Genomic DNA, 24,337 nt, shown 5'->3' with positions numbered 1-24,337 from the left:
ATGTCAGAATAATTTGCATACAGCAGAAAATTGGTGAAACAATGTTAAATAAGTTTCTAGAAATGAAATGTTAAAAGTCCACATCAATTGATTATTTTCGATTCTTTTTATATTCAAGATAAATGGTACAAAATTGTACCATTGGCTACCTGTAATATCCCAGTCAAAATAGGCATTTCATGTCGGAATAATTTGCATAGAGCAGAAAATTGGAACAGATGGTAAATAAGTCATTCTAAATGGAATATCAAAAGACTCCCTCAATCTGATTATCTGCGATTTTTTTATTCAAGATAAATGATACAAAATTTTGATCTTCTCAAACTATGTTAGACACATATGTTTGTTATAATTTTACCCACAAAACTGTGTTTGTACATTTTTTCATTGAAATCGCCGTTCTTGAGATATTGCCATTTGAAAAGTTAAAAAATGATTATAGAATATAGAAGAACATATATTATAAGTGAAAAATGAGAATCCCTTGAGCTGTCTTTAGATAGTATAAGTTTAATAAGTTTTTTGAAGTATCAAACTGTAGTGTTAGCCCCTGAAAACCTTCCTCCTTGAACAACACCTGCCAACTATGCCATTTTCCTAGTGTGGAGAGTCATATATCCACATCGACATCCAAAGTGTTTACCTTTTTATCCTCAAATTAAATAGATATAATTATTCTCAACGATTATCTCTTTACTGAATTAAGTTGGAGTTTGACTCATCTCCCGGACCTGCCCTAGGGCAGCACTACCCATTAATAATTTTTGAATTAATGTGCCAGTTTCCAGTGGAAACATATAAGATGGAAGATGAACTGCCACTGCCTCGTCCATTATCATTTTATGATGTACACAAGCCAAAAGACGAATTTTCTGTATATGACATTTTGATCCAACATTTCAATAAAAAAACGATAATCCCAATTGCAATATTGATTTAAAAGACCCAGGCCGAACAGCAGTCATTATACAGTTGTGCGTATTAATTTCAGATGATCTACTTTGAATCGTGGATTTTTCGTGGAACCGATATCTCAAAAACCAGCAAAAGTAAGAATTTATTAACAACAATATTTGAAAGTAGAAGGAAGAAGATGTCTATCCAACTATCACCTTGATTCTTAAGGCGTCGCTATCGGGAGATATACGTTAATTTTTGAAAATCTATAACAAAATCTTCTCCTTACTTCTACCTACCTTATAAAGTATTTTCTTTCGTTATTTGTTTTTGTTGTGAGCACAGTTGTTTAGTTTACGAGACCTTAAAATAATTATAACAACAATATTTGAAAGTAGAGGGAAGAAGATGTCTAACCAACTATCATCTTGATTCTTAAGGCATCGCTATCGAGAGATAAACGTTAATTTTTGAAAATCCATAACAAAAGTATTTTCTTTCGTTATTTTTTATTGTTGTGAGCACAGTTATTTTGTTTACGAGACCTTAATATAATTATAAGTATACGTTATTTAAATGTTTTATAAAGTGCATTATTGATTTAGGTATAATTCAACAGTTTTTTTGTATAACACTTATAAAAGCTCACACCTGAATGAAGTAAAAAAGGACAAATCAATTTTTAACCTGGCACAAGCGTAAAAACGAAAATTAGTAAATTATCTTCGAAAAATCTGTTATCATAACATTTTTCCTTGTTTGTTTATATATAAAATACTGTGCCTGATCGCACAGCAAATAGACATTTTGATAATTTTCACTACCAAGAAACAAGCATAAGATAGTGTTGCCATGATAACGCTATGTTATAAGCTCTCTTACGTCAGAAGTTAAAAAAAGCAATTTTACAAGAGATCCCTTTAGAATAGTAAAATAATGCATTGGACCTGGTTTCCCTGGTCGTCCCGGATACGGGGTAAAAACAACCAGGAGAAATTTTTTTGCAAAAAAACACATTTCTACAACAATGCTAGGAGTTTTACTGAACATAGTCAGATAGTTCTTTGTTTGATATATGTTGTATTTGTTGTGATATAATTGGTTTGGTTTTTACAATATAACTGATCTAATTCAAATTGAACCCTTAGTGCCTCGTACTACCCTATATCATAATAGCAATTTTGTAGAGAATTTTATATTAAAGAAATCTGTCTCACACATTTTGTGGTAGTCCACAGTTTCCGCAAAAAATGAGGAAAATCAGAATTTTGTACCTTTGGCATTGAATAAAAAAAATCACACAAGTCAGATCAATGTGGTCTTTGGACATTTTATTTGTAATGACTTATTACTCCATTTTTGGCTTCATTTTGACTGGTCTACAAACTATATGCTGTAACTGAACTGGTCGCACACACGGTAAAGCTCACGGCTAAAACTAATTGTAAACTATCGTCGGCGTCGGTTTAGTTCAGTCGTTTCCACCACGACCTATCGTCGGAACAAGAGTGGAATTGAAACTGCCACGGGCTATGCCGAGAGAATACTCGTGCATGGATTTGTTGAAGACGTTGTTGTTTTCAAGCAGTTTCAGAGAGGAGAGATGGAAACGAGAGTGTGCAATGATGCACTTGTTCATTAGGGTTTGTTATCCGGAAAATGCAGAATGTTTGGACTCAAATTTATTTATATGTGGTACTAAAACTTAATCAAATTCCATCAATTCTCTACGATATTTCGGAAATATACAACATATATTAGTACTAGGGTAGAGCTGGACTTAACACTAGAATGACGGGACGAGTCAATTTGACTCATTTGCACTTTTTATATGATATACATAACAAGTTCATGTCACTTTTTTAAAATATTTTTTTCGTTTTTCATAATACAACGAAAGGTATACAAAAATTAATTTCTATTCCTCCCTAATCTCTTACTCAAATTACCTCTCAATCAGGCAAAATAGGTATGCAACCAACCTCCGTCATTCTAGTGTTAAAGGTATAAAGGACTACCATCATTATTGCCTTTCCGTGGGCTAAGTTATAGTTATCAAAACTAGATATGGAAAATATTTCCATATCTTTCATATACCTTATACAAATAGACCTCCAGTATAAGCTAAAAAATGTGTCATAACATAAAAAGGCAATTGTGACATCACCTGGGTGAACGAGCGTTGCTGAGAACCGTCAAATGCTCTTCAATTGAAATTGCTTAAATAAATGTCATGTCACGTTTTTAGTGCGAGGAAATGAAAATACATTTAAACAATCGAGAGTACTCGACGGTTTTCGGCAACGCTCGTTCACCCGGTGACGTCACTGTCGCCTTTTTATGGTTAGAGACTTTTTAACAGGGGAAATGTATAAGGACTAGCAGTCCTTATGTATTATAAGGTCTATGATATCTTTACGTTAAGAAAAAGTTTTACGTATGTGTGTGCGTAGTATGTATGTATGTATGTATGTATGTTTGGACACAAATTTTCGTCCACGATTTCGAGAGCACGGATCAAACGCGTTTAAGGATTCACAAACATTCGATTACTATTGGTGGGGAGATGGGCGAAGCCAGTTGCATTCATTGCTAAGATACGGGGCAAAAAGTGTAAAAAATGGTAATTCAGTTTTTGAGAAAACAGAGCTTCTATTCGAATGATCAAAAAAATATTTGCATTGTACTGACAGAGTGAAAAATTGATTAAATTTTTGGGAAAGCAGGTTCAGTAGTTTCGGATACCCAATAAAAAAAAGTAAAAACATGCCATTTGGTGGTTAAAATGATCATTAGACATATGTACATTAAATTATTAGATAATTTGTAGAGGTTTTAAAAACAGGTAAAAAAATTCTTCATATGGAATCCGTACCAATAATTACAATGTTTAACTGTTAAACTGCAACACGGCTCTTACGCGCTTCGATATTTCGTCTCTACGCAAGCGCGATCGCTGTTAAAAAATTCAAAATTTCCACATGTTTCCAGAAATGTTAAAAACAATCAGAATTAACAAACATTTTCAAAATGTTTAAATTATGGTACTCGAAGTTTCAGCGATTTGCCTTAGGCACGATGTCATGCAACACTTTTAGAATGTTAGAACATTTTTGGCGTACAGTTCTTCTGAGTTGATATCAACTTTTGGTACCTACGATTATGAATTTCATAATCATCCACGAACAGTTCAAATATTACAACTATTCTGGCAGACTACATGACCTATTCGTCACCAGATAATGCCTGATCCGTATTTGCTTAAGCAAAGTTACACAGTGATTTTGGGCTGAAGCCGAAGCCGAGAGCTATGAAATTGCACGATGGTCCTAAGTGGCAATTCGTTAGGATTTTGAAGTAATTACTGTTGCCGACAATAGCTGTAATTTTCAGCAAACGTCGCAAATTCGAATTTATGACATTATATTTAATTAGGTCAGATTTATCAAAGTCAGATTCATGTTTTGCTACTTTTGTGCTCGTTTGGTCAACACCTAGAATAGAAGGGTTGATGATTTATTTACATGATGACTTACTTATCATCGTAAAAATGGATGGATTGATGTAAGGTTCTAAGTATACTTGATTTTTGCAAATATTCGATATTATAATTTTCTTGTAAAGTAGAATTTATCATCTGCTTCTAAAACTTTTGCTAGTTATTCTACTCTATTTGGTTCTGTTCCAAATCCAATTTTTATGTTACTGTACAATTTGGTCTTACTAATCTGATTACTATATTTATATAAATAAATTGATGTAAAAACAGTTTTGCAATAATAAATTAACTATTTTTTGTTCATTTTCAGGCTATTTATTTGACCACAACGGTTCCCCAAAATATGGCAGCTCGGGACATCGCAGGGAGACACGCGCCAACCCGTCAGAGTTTACGACATAGTCGTATGATTGTCATGAGCAGAGGCGGAAAAGGTAGGAAATATCAGATTTATCTTCGAGTTTTAATAATTTATTATCATACGATAATATATTTAAGTCAGTATGCAGTTTCCTTCCTAACGAATTCAAAATGTGTATATGTGCCAATGGTATATGCCGATAATTAGTTATATGTTGTATAATTTCTTTGAGGGCGATGCTGCTATGTAGTATAATTATTGCATCGATTGCCAATACGAAAGGTTACCATTTTCATACTTATATAAGTTAATTGAAACAAATACATATATATGCAAACAATATTAAATTATGATAGTATAATGATATTCCCAGAATAGGTGTATACAATTTGTATCTTTATGTAAAAATCAATGTATGTATTTAAGTCAAATAAAGCAAATTTTCAAATTAAAAAAAATAAGGGTTACCTTAGCACCATTCGCGAGCTAAAGTATCTGTAAATACCTGTGAGGGTTAGTAGCTAACTATGCGAATGAAAACAAGATTATCTTTACAAATAATCCTATTTAATAATTATAAATGATGTACAAGAATGCATTTATAGAACATTATTGTAACGATAATATTGATTATCGTTACAATATTCTCATTGTGTAGAATAACCACGATATCTACAGTAGTAAACTACACCAACATATTTTAATATAATAGTTTCTGGGAAATCATAAATTTCAAATAATTCCAAAAATGTCTCGAATGTAATAACTGAACATTCCTTTGTATCAAAATGTAGTTCAGTACATATACCTGGTACAAAACAATGAACAGAATTGCGCATCGGAACCAAAAAGAATTCGTTCATATAAGGGAATAATGAATGTAGATGAAAATCGTTCTATGGAAGTTTTATTTTATCAGACCTATAGGATAGAAAGGATCAGGTGATAAATTTTTGAAAAACAGCAAAAAAATACACTTATACAATGCTGAATTACTTGGAGGTTTTACTGAACATAGTCAGATAGTTTCTTGTTGTATTTCCCTACATTAGGTTTAACAATATAGACAAATTAATAGTTCACCATGTTGGCATTAATTTCCAGTTATTCATACAGTGTTTGTCACACTAATCACATCCTGATAATGTATTTTGTATAAATTATCACAGAATTATGAATTTATTATCCATAATTAATCATAGAATAATACAAATTTAGTGGTTATCAATTTCAAATTTGATTTACTCAATGTGTCAGTAATTTGTTGGATCGCATTAATTATACTTGTCATTAAAATTTAATGGCCATGATTTAGGTGTAAAGTTAATATTAAATTGATGTCATAATTACAACATATGCATAAACAAATGTTTCCTCCAAAATACCTGTAAGAATTTCAGATAATTGAAAGTAATTGTATATAACTACAATAAAATAATATGTGCAATTAATTATTAGATCATGTTACCAAAGCATTATGCATAAAGTGTACGTATATTCTTTTATATTATATGCTAGTATTCAAATTTTATATTAGTAGATTTTTAAATTATAAAATTATTAGTGTAATAGTATACATTTTCTGTTAGTGTAATAGTATAAATAAATTAATAAATTAATAAATAACCAATTTTGATTCCATAATGGTTTTAAGGTAATTTATTAGGTAATTATGCTGATTAGTCTTAGATCATTTAGACTATTTTTGTTTAAAAACGTATATTTTAGAATCTCCAAGAACATTCAAAATAAATTCAAATATTTATTTTATTTGTCGATCTGATATGAAAATTGTTCCAGCCATCGTTCGTAATTTAAGATAAAATTTTTGTCAAAATATCTAAATACGATTTAATATAATTTCGAAGTTACTTTATTAGTTATTTTATTTTTTATTTCTTAGAAATATAATGAGTGAATCTCAAGATATATTAATTTAAAGAAAATCCGTTACAACAAGCTTCTATATTCTCTATAAAATTTTTTTGCACAAATTTTACTAAATAATGCTTCATAGTACTGTGCCAACCTTTGTAACAAATTTATTTGATATTATTGCTATTGTATTGTATATAATTTACATTGTTTATTAAAGTGATTATTATTTATAACTTTTAGCATTATTTTAAAAGGTTAGTGTGAAGAAGTGTACAAAAATCTACATAATTAATATTCGTTACACTTAAAATTGATTATATCTTCTGATATATAAAAATGGAGCTGTTGATAAAATGAGTATTTTCTTCCATTGGTAGTTTTTTAGCATTAGTTAAAAATGTAATTATTTTGTGAAATACCATTAAAATTGAAATAAGACATTAAACCTGTTTGCCACTTGACCATTCCAAGTTACCCTGCCTATAGGGTAAAAAGGTCAAGATAACGTTTTTTTGAAAGACATCAAAAAAGCACATTTCTACAATGATGAAGTAGCTGGCAGTTTTACTGATCGTAGTCAGATAATTGTTCGTTTGAAATATGCTATTTGTTGTGATATAATTGGTTTGATTTTTACAATTATGTTTGCTCAAAGTCAAATTGGACCTTTGTGCCTAGCCCTGATCTACATATATACTTCCTATAAGTTTACTTTAATTTTCAAAAAGCAGCTCAAAGAAGAAATACTTAATTCATTTTCTATCTCTCCTTGCAGAAATTTAAAAATTTTGTATAAGCGCAGTAGTATTATTTACAATTATACACAAAATCCAGAATCCAAAAAGAATGTGAAAAACATGAAACGTAATCAATAAGTCGAAAGACCAAAAAAGACTTGGATTGGATTATATTATACCATGTTTTCTATAGAAAGTGTATAAAACTTCCAGTTTGATTGTATTGACAAAGTATAGACAAACTAATTTTTTTTATAATATCTCATTGTATATAGCATTCAAACAACACATCGTTATGCACTTAAAGTATTAATATATTTGGTTCTCTAGAAAATGTTTAGAATATACCTTACTTAGCAAATTAACGTTTGCCGGGTCAGCTAGTATATACATATGTGTGTGTGTGAATGTATTTATGTGTGTGTGTGTGTGTGAATGTATTTGTGTGTATGTCTTTCTCTAAGTTTGTTCGTGATGTTTGATACGTGTTAGAAAAATACCTCGTGCCGAAGGTTCGTGTCAAATCAGTGTCACCCAATTTCCCAAAAATCCCTGGGCGCAACTTTATCTCAAAATTGGATCATCTGTTGAAATGTTTAAAATGTCCCAGTTCTATCTTCGCCTGCAAACGTTTCCGTACGACGATCGTCTCTTTCCCTGTTCCTTATATAAACGCCTGCAAGAAGAAAATATGATAAGATTTTTCAGAATAAAAAACTTTATCATAGGAATTACAGTTGGCTGAGTGTCGAGTTATTGATTATAGATACAGCGTATTAAATTTCAAATTTTCTGGGATGTTTATAGGAAAGGAATTTCTTTTCAATTTAGGACGTTTTTTATTTTACGTATATATGAGAACATATCGATGTTATTTTTGAAGTAAAACTTCTTTAGGCGCGACTAGGGTGTAAATCCGTACAAATGCAACGGAAGTGCGTTACGACAGATAAGATAAGATGAGAGTCGAGTGCCAATGATTCGTCATTCGCTCTCGATGATATCATTTCTATACGCGTCGATTGTGATTAGACGTCGTGTATGTGAATAGAGATCTGTCGTTGTATGCGTACCGGCATCAACATTGTATGCGAAATCGACATAGATAAATAAACATTTTAAAGTTACATCGTAGTACAAATTTTGATTTAATGAAAAATGACTGAATCAGAAAAATATTTTACCCTGCTCCCCGTAAATAATTATAATGAAAATAATAAAACAAATGCAGCATTTGCGCCGTGTATGGAACATAAGTTTATTGAAATAATTTCTATATTATTCGTAATTTCTATAAATCTTTGAAGTTATTGAAATGGAAAATATTTTTTAGGCAAAACAGATATTACAGCTGTTCAAAAAATGAGATTATATCGTCAGCAAAAAATAAAAATAGTGAAAAAAATACCATCAGTCAATGAATGTATGTTAATTTTAATTACATGACGTTCTACAAACACAATTATTACATGATGAGTGAAGTTGCGAAAACAATATTTGTTTTGACGTTGTTCAACATATTTCACTATGTAAACGAATATTATAGAAGTAATTAACCAGTAATTACTTCATTTCTCTAATGAAGGTTAATTTCTAAATGCTAATTACAATGACAAACCGATCATGTCATATTTGAAGTATGACTTTAATTACATTATTGTTTTTAAGTATTATACATATTTTTAATGCTATTATAAATATATAATTTATAATTTATCATTATATAAATTTGTATAATGGTTGACACTTTTGGTAAAATGCCAAAAACTTAGGTAATATTTATTTTAGTAATTATTTTAAATAAAAAAATTAATAATGTGTTTGTATTTTGTTTTTATAAAAAAGTTGCATTCTGAATACCCTACTCAGTGGTCAAAGACTTATACGCATGATAAGTATACACTTCATTACACAAAATTTTGCCACTTCTCCATGATGAGTACATTCGTCAATTAAAATTACTGGTTAATTAAAATAGCAAACGTTTTGAGTCCTCATTTTCAGTAAATCATTAAAATTGATCATCTGAACCTAATTTACTCATCTTTATCCTTGATTCTGACAACACACAACTACAGTTACAGTTTATGAGAGCGCCACAGTTAACTGGTTAAAGTCTTTTATAAATTATCTAGCTTTGTTAATAATTGGATGTCTGAAGAGTTTTTTGTTATATATAAATACTACGGCATAACAAACTTAAACTGTGTACTAGTTACGCATGAAGTATTTTGTAGGAAGAGAGATAGGAAGGTTTTTGTACAAAAACTTTGGTGAACGGTATATTGCACGCAATTCGATGTAGTTTTTCTCGCATTTTTTCAATATATGTACACAGTATATCCGATTATAAAAATGGAAAAATATTCAGTCACCAATAACATTCTCTATGAACAAGAAAGACAAAACCGTTAACGCTCGTAACAATATGGGCTTTAAAGCGTATTCCGAATTATCCTATAAAATCAGTTTCCAATAAACTGTTCGTAAAAATCTTTTCGTCGTAAAACAAAATTCCGTCAATAAAAAACAGCATCAATATTCTGCTACACGAGGCGTGAAACGATTTAATATCATCAACTCAAACGTTATTAGCGATCAGGAGAGGCATGTTCCGAACTTGTAAAAGCTCCGGGCGCGAAACTTCGCCCCGGAATGGGCTGAATTTATGATAATCCAGTGGTTCGAGATGAGCCTAGGAAGTAATCTCAAATAATTTATAACTCTATAATATGGAGCGCGAGAAAACACAACGGTGCAGAGGTGGAATTTGTTTTAAAAGCTTGCTATTATTTATTTTTCAAAAAAATTTATTCTGTCTAAGGTGTATCAACCTTCGATCGCGTTTGTCCCAAGTTAGAGAAAAATATATCAATAACAATTAATTTTAAGTATTCTTAAGTAAACATAAAATAATTTGCGGCCTTTTAGCATACTTGATATGCTTTGAATAATAGCTATGTAAATATTTGAAAAACAAGGTGCAATAATGAAAGTAATTGAAATTATACCAGGTGTTGTGAAGCTAAAGGACGTATAAAGTTATTATGAAAAATTGTGCACATTTTTGACAGTTGTTTGCGCAACATGATTCTTCTGTCCAAAAATACAATTTAAATTAGCATATACTTTATTAGGTAGATTAGATAGCTTTACTAGGTAGATTATATGAATTTAGGTAAACTTGATATAATTGAGAAAATAATGTAGGGCTTGCTTGTAGTTATGTGGTGAGAGCGAAAGCATTTGAGTCAGAGGTTCAGGTTTCTATACTCTATGATATCAAGCAGTAGTGATATCGGTTTTCACTTGGAAATATAGATAGAAATGTTTTCATGTGAAAATAGCCCTTACTCGCTATTGTACATATATCAATCGTTTTATCTTCATTACATAAAATACAATAAAAAAAAAGATCACATAGAGATAGATAGGACAATTGTTTGGGTTGTCATCTGTAAAAAACCGACGCAGTTAATAAGTAAATTATCAAAACAGCTTTTAAATTATTATAAAACATCAGTTTAATATTAATTTAGGTTTATGACAATACATGTCAGAGCCAAACAATTTTTTAATATTCTGTTTTTTTCCTAACTCTGGAGGATGTGTTATCTATTATTTGTTAATGAAACTGAATATAACTCTCAATTTTTTAGTGTCACTAAGATCATTATTTCATAAAGAACGAATGCTAATGCACTTTTCATCATTCTTTCAGAACAAATAATTTTTACTAACATGAAAAACCAATCTTACCTAAAAGTTAGGAGCTGGTCAGTTTTGTGTAAAGATCAGCCCAATAGTTTATTTTCGATTTTTGAATTAATGATAAAATAAAATATATATCTAGAAAAATGTAGTGATCATATATTATGCAGTTCAAATAAATTCGACATTTTTGTTACTATTACTGATTACAGTTGTATTACAGTTCCATGTTGTTTATAAAATAATGAGAAATAAAAAAATTATCTCATCTCATGACTAAATAGTAGCAATGTTAAAATAGTTAAATTTGAGAATTTTTGAAAATTATTTATTAGTTTCCACAAAAAAAAAGTTTGTTTTTGCCAGAAAATTATAGGTCAGCGAAAATAAGTGATTCTCATTATATATATGTGTAAAAATTATCAAAGTGTCAAGATTTTATTATTGAGTAAATCCGTTATATACACATAAGGTTATGTTAAGGTGAAATTGCTTATAATTGAAAAAAATCCACTATATTAAATTAAAAAAAATAATTTCTTTTTCATATTGTTTTGCAGATTGCAGAATAAAATTGAATGAAAAAAATATTGTTTTACACGATTATATTAGAATTCAAATATTTAAATTTGCCAAATTATAAAACTTCAAATATCTATTAAAAAAGAAAATATATAGGCAAAAGAATATATAGGACATTACTAATGTTTTTAGTTATAATCTAGATTCTAGAGGGTAGAGCAGGGCTAAAAGGACCGTGGCCAAATATTTGAAAAACAAGTAAATTAAGGAGTTTTTAAAACAATATTTGAAAGTAGAGGGCTACAGGTATGCATGAAGCCATAATCTTAAATGAACATGTAACTATCAGAAAATATGTTTGAAAATCTATTGTAAACTAAATAACAGTGGTTGTGAGTGCTGTTGTTTAGTTTGCGAGACCTCAATATAATTTTTTAGTATACGTTATTAACTGTTTAGTAAGGTGTACTATTTTTTAATTAGAAATAACATATTTTTTATATAACCTCTATAAAAGTTTATATGGGTGCGGTAAGAAGGACCAACTGAAACTTGACTCTGGCAAAGGTGTGAACAAAAAGATTATAGGAAAGAAATAAATAAATTAAGTTGAAATAATGCAATTTTAAAAGAGATAAATTGAATTAAAGGTTTTCGCCAACTCTGCTGGTGAATGTTTCTTTCGAAACACCAGATCAAGTTTATATATATACAATGAAATCTTTGTAAGAAATATTACTATGCCATTTATATTTCAAATTTGTTAAATAATGTACCTATTATTTAGTAAAACCACTTTAAAATTGAAAAAAGATTTTGAATCTGCTCTTTGAAGTTATTAAAATGGAATAAATTTATCAGGCATTACAGATATTACAGCTGTTCAAAGAATGAGATTACATCGCCAGCGAAAAAGTAAAAAAAATACAAGCAGTCAATGAATGTATGTTAATTTTAATTACATGAAGTTCTTCAAACACAATTACATGAGTGAAGTTGCAAAAACAATATTTGTTTAGGCGTTGTTTAACATAATCCACTGGGTGAACGAATATATTATAAAATTTATTAATCAGCAATTACTTTATTTGTCTAATGAAGGTTCATTTCTAAATGCTAATTACAATGACAAACCGATCATGTCATATTTCAAGTATGACTTTAATTACATTATTGTTTTTAAATAATATACATTTTTAATGCTATTATAAATATATAATTAATAATTTATTATTATATAAATGCGTGTAATGGTTGACACTAATAAATGTGTGCATCATGAGTGTTACCATATTACTAATGAACATTATTCAAAATTGTTATATGATGTATTCATTTTTACTTTAATGCCATCTTGTACAGTAGCAAATAAGTTTAACTTCAATCGCTTTTTTATAATTGGAGTTGACTGATTTTGCTGAACATAGGTCAATAGTTGTTTGTTTGATACAAATTATTTGTTGTTTGTTTAGTTTGGACAGTATAATTACTGAAAGTCAAATCAGTCAAAATGACCTTTGCGTCCTGCCCTACTCTATTATCATAATTAATACTTCAAATTATAATTATAATTTATTATGGGCATAGGTGGGTGGCTAGAGCGATGGGATATAATCCCGGGATCAATATCGTGTATTCGTGGATGGATATAAATTCAAATTAGGCAAAAAATCTATTTCTATCTTCCCAATTCCTCCCTGTCCTACTCGTTGAACGGGCTCGCAGTAACAAAAATCCGGAACGCGCGCCCTAGGGCTTTACATAGCTCTGCGTTATGTCGTACAAGGAAGGACGCATTTAAATTTTTGCTCGTTCTTCGGCGTGGGTAGTTCGACAACGAAATTGTCGAGAAATCTAATGAACGAAACCTGGATTTACCATATATGATCAAAATAAACTTGAGTCGATGTACGTGATTTTGCCTCGAGCTTATGCAAATAGAATAGATATAAATCGATTCCAACTATCGTCGAAGTGAACTGTAATTTGGATAATGATACTTCAAGATTGCTTAGATATCGGCGAAGATAATACTGGTTTTTCAACCTGGGAAATAACAGATGTGGGATGAAGAAACTAATGGTAAATATTGTTCACTTACTGATAAAATACATTTTTTGTCTCTATTTATTAAATTACAATCAGTCTTTTCATAAAAAGAAGACCCTCAGTAATTCTGAGGATAGGGTAGGCTGAGGCATACATGTCCAATTTGATCTTCAATAATTATACTGTCCAAACCAAAAAATTTATATTTTGCATTGATAGAATAATGTAGCAAATATTTCTCAAAATCACTTAAACATTGAAAATAATACAATGGACCTTGGACCTCCTGCCTGTCCCATTTTACCCGGTCTATGGTATAAAAAGACCAGGTTACAAATTTTTCAAAAACGGCAAAAAACGCAATGATGAGCTGAGAGTTTTACTAAACATAGGCAGATAGTTGTTTATTCGAGATATATTATTTGTTGTCATATAAATTAGTTCGGATTTCACAATATAATTGCTCAAAGTCAGATTGGATCTTCGTGCCCCGCCCTACCTTATCGTGCATTGTCAAAATGTAAGTATATAATGTATCTCTACATTAACGTAAATAAAATTCTACAAATAAAACAATTTAAATGAATTACATCACAGCACATAACATGCATCAAACAAACAACTATCAAACTATGTTCAGTAAAGTTCCCAGTTAATTCCCAATTATAGGAATATCTTGGAATTGACATATCCAATGACATATTTTCAATCTTGAAGGGATTTCAGGATAAAATAGCTACAATAATACTATTTTTTTTTACAGAGATTGCACTGTATACAACATTGATCTGGATTACCCTTAGTAATTTTTAGGATAGGGTACTGTGTGGCATACAGGTCCAATTAAATTTTCAGTAATTATACTATACTATACTATCCAAACCAAATGAACTACATCACAATACATAACATGCATCAAACAAACAACTATTGAACTATGTTCAATAAAGTTTCCACTTAATTCCTAATAATAGGAATATGTTGGAATTGACATATCCATTGACATATTTTCAATTTTCAAGGGATTTTACAATATAATAGCTACAATCTTTAAACATTTTTTTGCAGAGATTACAATGTATACAACCTTGATCTGGTATTTTGTCAGAAATATTTATGAAAAATGTTTATTAGTAATATGGTAACTCTGGTTATGCTCACATTTATTAATGTCAATCACTATACATATTTATATAAAAGTAAATTATAAATTATATATTTATAATATCATTAAAATATTTATAATATTTGAAAACAATAATGTAATTAATGTCATACTTCAAATATGATATGATCGGTTTGTCATTGTAATTGGAATTTAGGACTTGAGGCTTTATAAGTAATTGCCGATTAATAAATTCTATAATATTTGTTCACAGTGTGGATTAAGTTTATGTAATTAAAATTAATATACATTCATTGACTGCTTGTATTTTTTTTAGTTGTTCGCTGGCTATATAATCTCATTTTTTAAGCAGCTGTAATATCTGTCTTGCCTATAAAAATATTTTCTATTTTTATAACTTTAAAGATTTATAGAAACTACGAATAATATAGAAATCATTTCAATAAACTTACGTTTCTTACACGGCACAAATGTTTAATTTGTTTTATTATATTCAAGAAACATGGTAAAATATTCTTCTGATTCAGTCATTTTATATTAAATCAAGATTTGTACTACGATGTAACCTTAAAATCTAATGACATTCCGATGTCGTCATTGATATACGCCGGTACGAATACAACGAAAGACTTTAATTCACTCGACACGACGACTAATCACAATCGACCCGTATATAAAATAGAAATGATTTTATGACTAACAGTTCGGGCGTAACGCAACTTCCGCTGCGTTTTCAGATTTACTTCCTAGTCGCGCCTAAAGAAGTTTGCTTCAAAAAAACTTTTTGTTATAAATATTGATACATGATGGTCATTTATATCCGGATACTGACGTCGTAAGAATAGAGGTGATAGCTGGTTACACATCTTTTGTCTTCTGTTTTAAAATAGTATTGTTAAAAATTATATACTCGTTATTTTTGTTGGAGATAATGGCGGTGGACCTTTTAAACTGCAGACTAGCAAGCCACAACAGAACATATCTATACAGTACTGAGAAAACGGGTCATTATTCCAAAATTCATTAATTTTTATAATTGAACTAATTTCGTAGACCTATAATACTCTTGAATAATCGTAGCAAATATTTTAAAATTTACTTTTATATGTATATTTTAATTTTATTCCGTTTTTAGTTAAACACATATTTAATAGGGTAGGAAGGACACAAAGGTCCAGTTTGACTTTGAGCAGTTATATTGTGAAATCCAAACCAATTACATCACAATAAATACCACATATCAAGTAAACAACTATCTGACTATGTTCAGTAAAACTTTCAGCTTATTCGTCATTGTAGAAATTTTAACTGTTAACCGTTAGCTGATTGCTGTACCATTCTCTTGTATTTTAAGAATCATATATAAGTTTGTATTGTAACTTGACTGACAACGCATCGCTTATCAAAGGTTTTTTTCTTTTATATTGACAACATAAATTTCGAAATGATTTATAAAAATATTATTTTCATAAAAATCCAAAGTCCAGCTCAAGCACAATAAAGGATATGATGTCCTTGGCAAGAAGCGAGCTGCTGGCTTTGTCCTTTGTACATTGTACTATACAAAGGATACGGTGTTTTTGCACATCTTGACCCGTATTCGTTGCAAACTGCTTTTGAAACGTTCATTTATTCTCTTTAAATATATTGCTCTCTATAAGGATAAAGATAAGCAGATGTTTATTGCAGAAGATACAACATATGGGTTTCATATTAACAGGAGCGATAAGTTAAAGAGATATATTGCAATTGTTAGTTGGAATAGAAAATAAATTCTACTTGAATGTATTATGCAATAAAGTGTAATTTAAAAGGCGGTTAAGTACAGGTAAAACGGGTGCAATGAATATTCTAAACCTATTAATAAATGGGCTTTCATAAATTAAGTACTCAGGCAGGGTTAGAATTTTATTTCTGACCGTTTGATAAAAACAACCGACGACAGCAACTCTACATCCCATACATCAAATAAAAGTATGAAAATTGTTTTTTATCGTAAATCGATAAATCGTACGGGGCACATAAAAACTGTTATTTCAGTTTCAGTAATATACACATCAAAATTCGATATCCCAAGTCCATTCCGTGAATAAAATATAAAGAGTTTTCGGCCCAAAAGCTAAAATTTATTACGGCGCTGAAATCCGATGATAAATGACTTCCAGCAGTTCATTGTGAAGGTTAAAGATGTCAGACGAAAACATAATATGATTTTTCGCTCAGACGGATTAACCTACATCTTTCGGATTACACTTTAAAAAGAAAAATCTTTTTCATTATTTTCTTAAGTGAATAATACGCTTATGCTTGAATGAAATATAAAAGAAAACGATATAAATCTCTTCTGACAACAATTATTCACACTCTGTTATTGTAGTAAATAAGAGTCTGTGATTTTAATTTGATGTTTTATTAAGTAGGACAACGATCGTTGCAGAGAGAACGATCGAAATTTTGTTACAATTATTTCAAGGTTTTTATTTTTTTACTCGATTTTTTTTAATAATAAAACTATAAAGTATTTTACAATTTTACAATCCTGATTAAATGCTTCAACTGTTAATGAAACTTGCCTCCATACATTTCAGTATTTTTTTTCAAGAAAGGCATATCAAAAGCGACCGTTTTTAAAAAATTTAAATTCATAGTTTAACAAAAATTCTTAATTTTTGCAATCTTTGGGAAATTGTGGTATTTTTTTTAAATATGGTCCTAGAAATATTATTTACGGTTACGGTTTCAAAGTTTAAAAGAACAAATTTAATAAATGTTAACCACGAAAACTGAGAAATGGTCACAATTTCACCAAAGCTCTAAAGAGCTTCCATAGCACCAAAGCTCTAAAGAGCTTCTTGAGGCAAAAGCTCATAATTTCCAAACAGCGTGTGTTAATTAACTTCCCGTAGGGTAAGTTATTGTAATCGTCCAAAAATCGAAATTGAAAATTTTTACATTTCTCGACGTTTTGAAGGTTTCTGAACATTTTGGCATACCTCAGAAAAATGTGTGTGTGTGTGTATGTATGTATGGATACAAATTTCCAGTCACGTTTTCGGGCGCACTGATTAACCGATTTGAATGGTTCAAAAAACATTCGATTCCTATTGATAGGGAGATGTGCTGATTAGTTTTTGGCAAAGGCAGGTCCAGCAGTTACGGAGATAAAGTGCAGAAAATAGAAATCGAGTTTTTGAGAGAACGGAGCAACCGATTTGAATGTTCTAAAAAACATTCAATTAGTAATGATTGGCAGAAGTGTTTATTAGATTTTGGCAAAGACAGGCCCAGCCATTTCGAAGATACGGTGCTAAATGTGCAAAAAATCGCAGTTTTTGAGAGAACTAAGCGTCCGATTTAAATGATTCAAAGAACTTTCTGCTTGTCTTAACAAAATAATTGATTTTGTAAGAAAAAAAAAATTGTCTCAACTTTTTTTTCAAATTTTGACTAAAGTTCTAATATACTTTGAACAAATAATTTCAACTTTGCAATTCAGTTTATATAATTCTTATAAATATTAGACAATATTACAATATTAATAATAATCTATTTCAAAACCTTCAGTATTCCTCGAACATTTCGTTACGGTACGGGTAGTTCCAGCAATTTGCCTTAAGGCACGATGCCATACACCCAACTAGTTTTATTTTAATTTTTTGAGAACAGTTAAGGTCGAGGTCATTAATACCCTGTATATACATTTAACTTCTGGTGAAGTTTTTAAAATTAAAGATTTTTTTTAAACAAAATCAGATGATCCGTTTTCTATTCAAAAATGTGAAAATACTTATTTTGTTCGTATTTTCTGTATATTTTGCCAAAAAAAAATAACTGATTTTTATTATTATGATAATTAATCATTTGTGCAATAAGAACTTTTTACAAATAAAATTATATATAATTCACGTTTTAGTAAAACAATTACTTAAAACCTATACAAGTTAATTTTTCTTAACATCATTAATACGTTTTTTATATTGTGTTTAATTCATTGTTCATCATGTTTAGTTATTATCTATTTATTTTAATTGATCTTTATTAATTGTTCTTTTAAGTTTTCTGAAGCTACGATTTGAATAATAAAATAAACTAGACGTAAGTGGCCTTGTCAATTTGTGTGAGCTTTCTGATAAGTGCGAATTGACTTAATAATGAGAAGAGATTTAGCAACTTTTAAAATTGTGATAGAATTTATTTTTTTTGTTTTAAAGATAAAGATTTTGACTTGTATTGAAAGCTAATTAATGCGTTTCCTTACGAAAAAACTACGCGGATTATCTTTACCAAAAACTTATCAGCACTATTACCAACTGAAACCATTCCTTCAAACCGTTTTTGATTTTTTTTTGTTTTAATTGGTGAAGTTTTTTTTTCGGAAATCAATACATATATGAATATAATCGAGTTATTTCAAATATTTTTTCTATACTTATAGTACAGATATTATTTAGTTCATTTCTTAATTTCACAACTTCAATCCCGTGTCCCGTGCATTCTTTATTGCAAGATATCCGAAACATTTTGCATAAACCCATAAACCCATAAAGCGCGGTCATATGACGAAAGTTCTATATTCAGATTACATATTCGTTCGACCCAAAGGCATTCCGCGGATAAAAGGATGGATGAATAAGTCGATTCAATTACTATGATCTTCTGTATATGAACGGAAAAATGGGCAACAGGGAAAGGTGGTCGACACAGATTCATATGAAATCGGATAAATAGACTAAGGGCTATGATATATTCGGGATAAAATTTTGTGTTAGGAAAAAGTTTATGTTGAACGTCTTGGCACCCCAAGGACGATTGTAACGAGCATAAAATAGATACTACCACCAAAATGATTTGTAACCACATTTATTATCAGAAATATGTAACACAACACAACATAATTATTTGAACAAAGCTTATGAATATATAACAAAACATATTTTTTTAAACAAAGTTAACAAGAAATCTTTATGAAAACTTTTTTTTACTTAATTTGAATTTTCCTTTTTCTTTCGTATTTTTTATCAACTAATTTAGATTTTTCTTTGTGATTCATCTTCACCTGAAAAGTACGGTACTTCTACTGTGCTCACAACCAGATGTGTCACAACCGTACCTAACGCACACTCTTGAAAACAAGTCATCGTTATGACTGAGTTAAATCTTCCACACAAAAACTAATTTCTGGTAATAGTGGTAATTAATTACTAATGTTCAACTTTCAGCAAAATAACAAACAAAGTGATCTGTATACAAGAAACTGTATTTATTAAAAAAAATCGATCCAAAAATCTAAAAACAGATCATGTTGATGTAAGGAGGCACTCACTGAAAACTTGTTTGAACAATTATACTTCAGTTTTACGCTTTGGACCCTATGTCAAAATATGTATAGTTTAGCTTTCATGGCGACTGTCACTACTGCACCCTGGCACAACCGTACCAAGGCTTTCCTATTGTCAAAAAGTGGCAAATCAAATTAGATAGTTTAATAATTTATTGCTAGATTTTTTTCTTATTTTATCTTTATCTTTTTTCTTATCTGTATTTGTAATAATGGGTGGATGTTCTTGTTCCTTAAAACTTGTTTTTTGAGTAGGTAGTAACTTTGTTAAGCGTATTGTATAAGAATTGGTTTTCCTTTATTCTACTGGCTCCCTTATTATTTTATATACGATCTTTCTATCACGACTGATAGTTAAACGTATTTATCAATCTTTATCATCAAAAAAAGATTACGCTTATATCGATGTATTTTATGAACCAGAGAGATTTGCATGAATTTCGTATGCATGATATGCCAGAACAGACTCTGAAAAATTTCAGTTAAAGCTTTAACTTTCATATAAATATCTTGAATGAATCGTGATTTTTTATGTTGGTGAACAATAATGATGTTTTACTACTTATGATATGTTTTGACTTTTCTATGGACAGTATTAGAAATCAACCCAATGGGTCATCCTTTAAAATTGTGACATTGCAGCATTGCCTTGAAAATCTACTTTTACTTGGCCTTCCAAATTTCAACAATTTTTGCTCAAATGATTACGACAAAAGTTTATTTAGTTAATTAGGGGAAAGTCCGCGAGTGCCGGACACCTAAGATTATTTATAAATAAATCAAAAAATATTTTACAAAATGTTTATTAAATTATGACTTATGTTAGATAACAAAAATATAAATCAAACTAAATTAACAGAAACGCAATCTTTGCTAAAAAATAATTTATATCATAATCAAAGCGGCGCAGGCGAGACTTGGGGCGTGATCCTGTAACTGAGTGCCCCCCGCGCCCCTATCATTCGTATTTTGAAATGGAAAGATTTATACTCGCTTAAATAACTCGGGTTAAATGAGTGTCCGGCGCTAGGTGCCGTCCGACGTTACGGGACTTCCCCCTACTTGTTGGAACATTGTGAATATCTACTTGTTAGCAAAATAGGTTTCTTTAGTAAATTCAAATTTCAAGTTAATTGACATTTTTGGCAGATGACAGAGTTCTCATGTGTCAAAATGTTTTCAATGTCAAACAATGATATGTTGTATTTTACTATTTTTTTCATTTATTTCTACAATATTACTATAGTTTTATAGTTTCCTCACATTTCAAAATTTTCGGAGGAGTATCAATTCATACATCCGTATAGAAGAATTTTATATATAAGATAGCATTATATATTTGGCGATATAATGAAATCCTTGTATTTGTCCTTGCTTCTTAATTTCCGCGTTAATTCATATATTCTATATCCTTGATCCGATCTTGTTATTTTCTCTGAGCCAATAATGGCTATTATTAGATACGAAATAATAAATATCATTTATATTTTCCCAATTCGAAGCGATTAATTTTCATTAGAACGATCTCGAAGCTCGTTTCTGTCCATGTCTCAATTAAATTAAAGATTCAATTAAAATAAATTTATTCTTTCATTAAAAGCTTCAAAGGGCCTGTGATTAAGATAAAGGATTGATGCGGTACGAGGGAGTTAAAATGAATTATGTGATATAATTTAGGTTGATTAAAAATATTTCAGGCGCTCAAGCTATGAATTAATCTTAGTGTAGGGATAAATTATATTAAACATACCTACTAGAAAGCCGGAAAATCATAAGAAATGGGCAGTGTTTTAAATGCTATGAATTGTAATTAAAACTCTTTGTGCAAAAGTAATTGAAATAGTATTTCTGAGGCGAGGGTCAAAGCCGTTCATTAACTTCTTAAAATATTTTTTTAGGCAAGACAGGTATTATAGCTGTTCAAAGAATGAAATTATATATCGCCAGCGAAAAAGTAAAAAAAATACAGGCAGTCAATGAATGTATGTTAATTTCAATTAAATGAAGATCTTCAAACACAATTACATGATAAGTGAATCCACTGTGTGAACGAATATTATAGAATTTATTAATCAGCAATTACTTCATTTCTCTAATGAAGGTTAATTTCTAAATGCTAATTACAATTACAAACCGATCATGTCATATTTGAAGTATGACTTTAATTACATTATTCTTTTCAAACATTATTCATATTTTTAATGCTATTATAAATATATATTTATAATTTATCATTATATAAATGTGTATAATGGTTGACACTAATAAATGTGTGCATCACGAGTGTTACCATATTACTAATAAACATTATTCAAAATTGTTATATGATGTATTTATTTTTACTTAAATGTCATCTTGTACAGTAGCAAATAAGTTTTACTTCAATCGCGTGTGAACCTTACGCGCACTCTTTTTTTCTATTTTTTGTCAGATGATTCAGGATGACTTGATTCGTTGAGAATACATAAAATTTGCAAAATTTCTGGCGAAATATTAACTCCTTCGTAAGACTAAAAATATAGTCTATTCCATACTTTTTATTTGCCTATCTATAGTCTATTCAATGTTTGTAGATCAGGTTCTTTAGCACATCTTCACATATAAACTTTATATTACAGAACTATTTGATATAGAAATTTCTTGATTATCGTTTGCTCATATAATAATATTAACTAATGAAATAAAGCGGCAGCAAAGAGAACGAACCCTGTTTAGTTAGTTCTTCATATAACGCTGTTTACTTTGCCATAAAGTTAAAAATGTTCGAATCGACGTTGAGAGTTCTGCGTTTATTCATTTAAGTTAGATGATTTACTAATTAATTAAATCAAGTTAAAATGTAAATTTGAAACTTTTATTTATAATTATTCAAAGACGGTTTTTTGATTAACTATATTTCTCTTTATAGTAATGAAAACATAAGGTAAGTTGTAAAATCTAAAGAAAAACTATATGGGTGTTTCGTAATGGTTGAGCTCACTGATTCATGACTCATTATGTAATTGTGTTTGAAAAACTTCATATAATTAAAATTAACACACATTCATTGACTGCTCGTTTTTTTTACTTTTTCGCTGGCGATATAATCTCATTCTTTGAACAGCTGTAATATCTGTCTTGCCTAAAAACTATTTTCGATTCTAATAATCCAAAGATTTATAGAAACTACGAATAAAGAAATAATTTCTAATCAATAAACTTACTAATCATTAATCTTATTAATCAATATTTTTAAGAAACAGTAAAATATTTTTCTGATTCAAGCATTTTTCAATAAATCAAGATTTGTACTACGATGTAACTTTAAAATGTTTTCATCTATGCCGATTTTCTTGTCGATATCGGTACGCATACAACGTTGATGCCGGTACGCATACAATGACAGATCTTTATTTACATACGCTGCGACTAATCACAATCGACCCGTATTGAGAGCGAATGACGAATCATCATGGCACTCGACTCTTATCTTATCTTATCTGCCGTAACGCACTTCCGTTGCATTTGTACGGACTCACATCTTAGTTGCGCCTAAAGAAGTTTTACTTCAAAATTTAATATTTTAAGTTGTGACTTCAGTTGACACTATTGAAATTGACTGATTTGAATTTTCTTAGATTTTTTTAAAATATTATTTACATAAATTATTTTTACATTTACTTCAATTTTGTTGAGCATTATTGGGAAACAATTCAAGTTTTGTAGGTTATTCGAAAAGCTATTCGAAATGAAGATCATTAAGGAGCAATTTATTTATTGAGTTTGAGGAAAAATGGTTATGCGATTATGAATAACCATTTTTGAATAGAATATAGTACATTCTTTCAAGAAAATCCCAATTATTATATTGCAACAATATTGTATATACCACGTTATCATAAATTTCAATTAGTTAGTAATAGTATTGTTACATTACTGTGATGTTGAATTCAGATTTTAAATTCTTCATAAATTTGGCGTATTTTTGACGTATTGTATCTGCACTTTTCCCTAAGAAAATGCCATGCATAGTGATTTTCACTAACATCATTGTCTTTTTTTATGTCTGTGAAACAACAAGATAATCCATATTTGGCTTTCGCTCTTTATTTTAGACACTTTGCCATAAATATGATCTTCACTAAATAAAATAAAGACTTGAAATATTTTTGCTAGCAGACGTGTCCGTCTGAGGAATTTTGAGAAGATGCCCAAGAGTAATCGAAATTCTTTCGGCGTT

The 24,337-nt window shown here is 29.7% G+C and overlaps 1 protein-coding gene across 1 annotated transcript in view; it reads left to right on the top strand.

Annotated features, from left to right (window-relative positions):
* LOC113383514 overlaps positions 1-24,337 on the top strand; it is a 485,158-nt gene that overhangs the window by 252,475 nt on the left and 208,346 nt on the right. The window contains exon 3 of the mRNA XM_026621775.1: positions 4,707-4,830. Coding sequence (XP_026477560.1) covers positions 4,707-4,830 — 124 coding nt within the window. The remainder of the gene's footprint in view (positions 1-4,706; positions 4,831-24,337) is intronic.

Source organism: Ctenocephalides felis, unplaced genomic scaffold, assembly GCF_003426905.1.
Source record: "Ctenocephalides felis isolate EL2017-DRISC unplaced genomic scaffold, ASM342690v1 CF-g0.4_SCAFFOLD_03570, whole genome shotgun sequence".
NCBI lineage: Eukaryota > Metazoa > Arthropoda > Insecta > Siphonaptera > Pulicidae > Ctenocephalides > Ctenocephalides felis.
The sequence above is the reverse complement of the archived record's forward strand: the minus strand, read 5'-3'. Positions and strand labels throughout refer to the sequence as shown.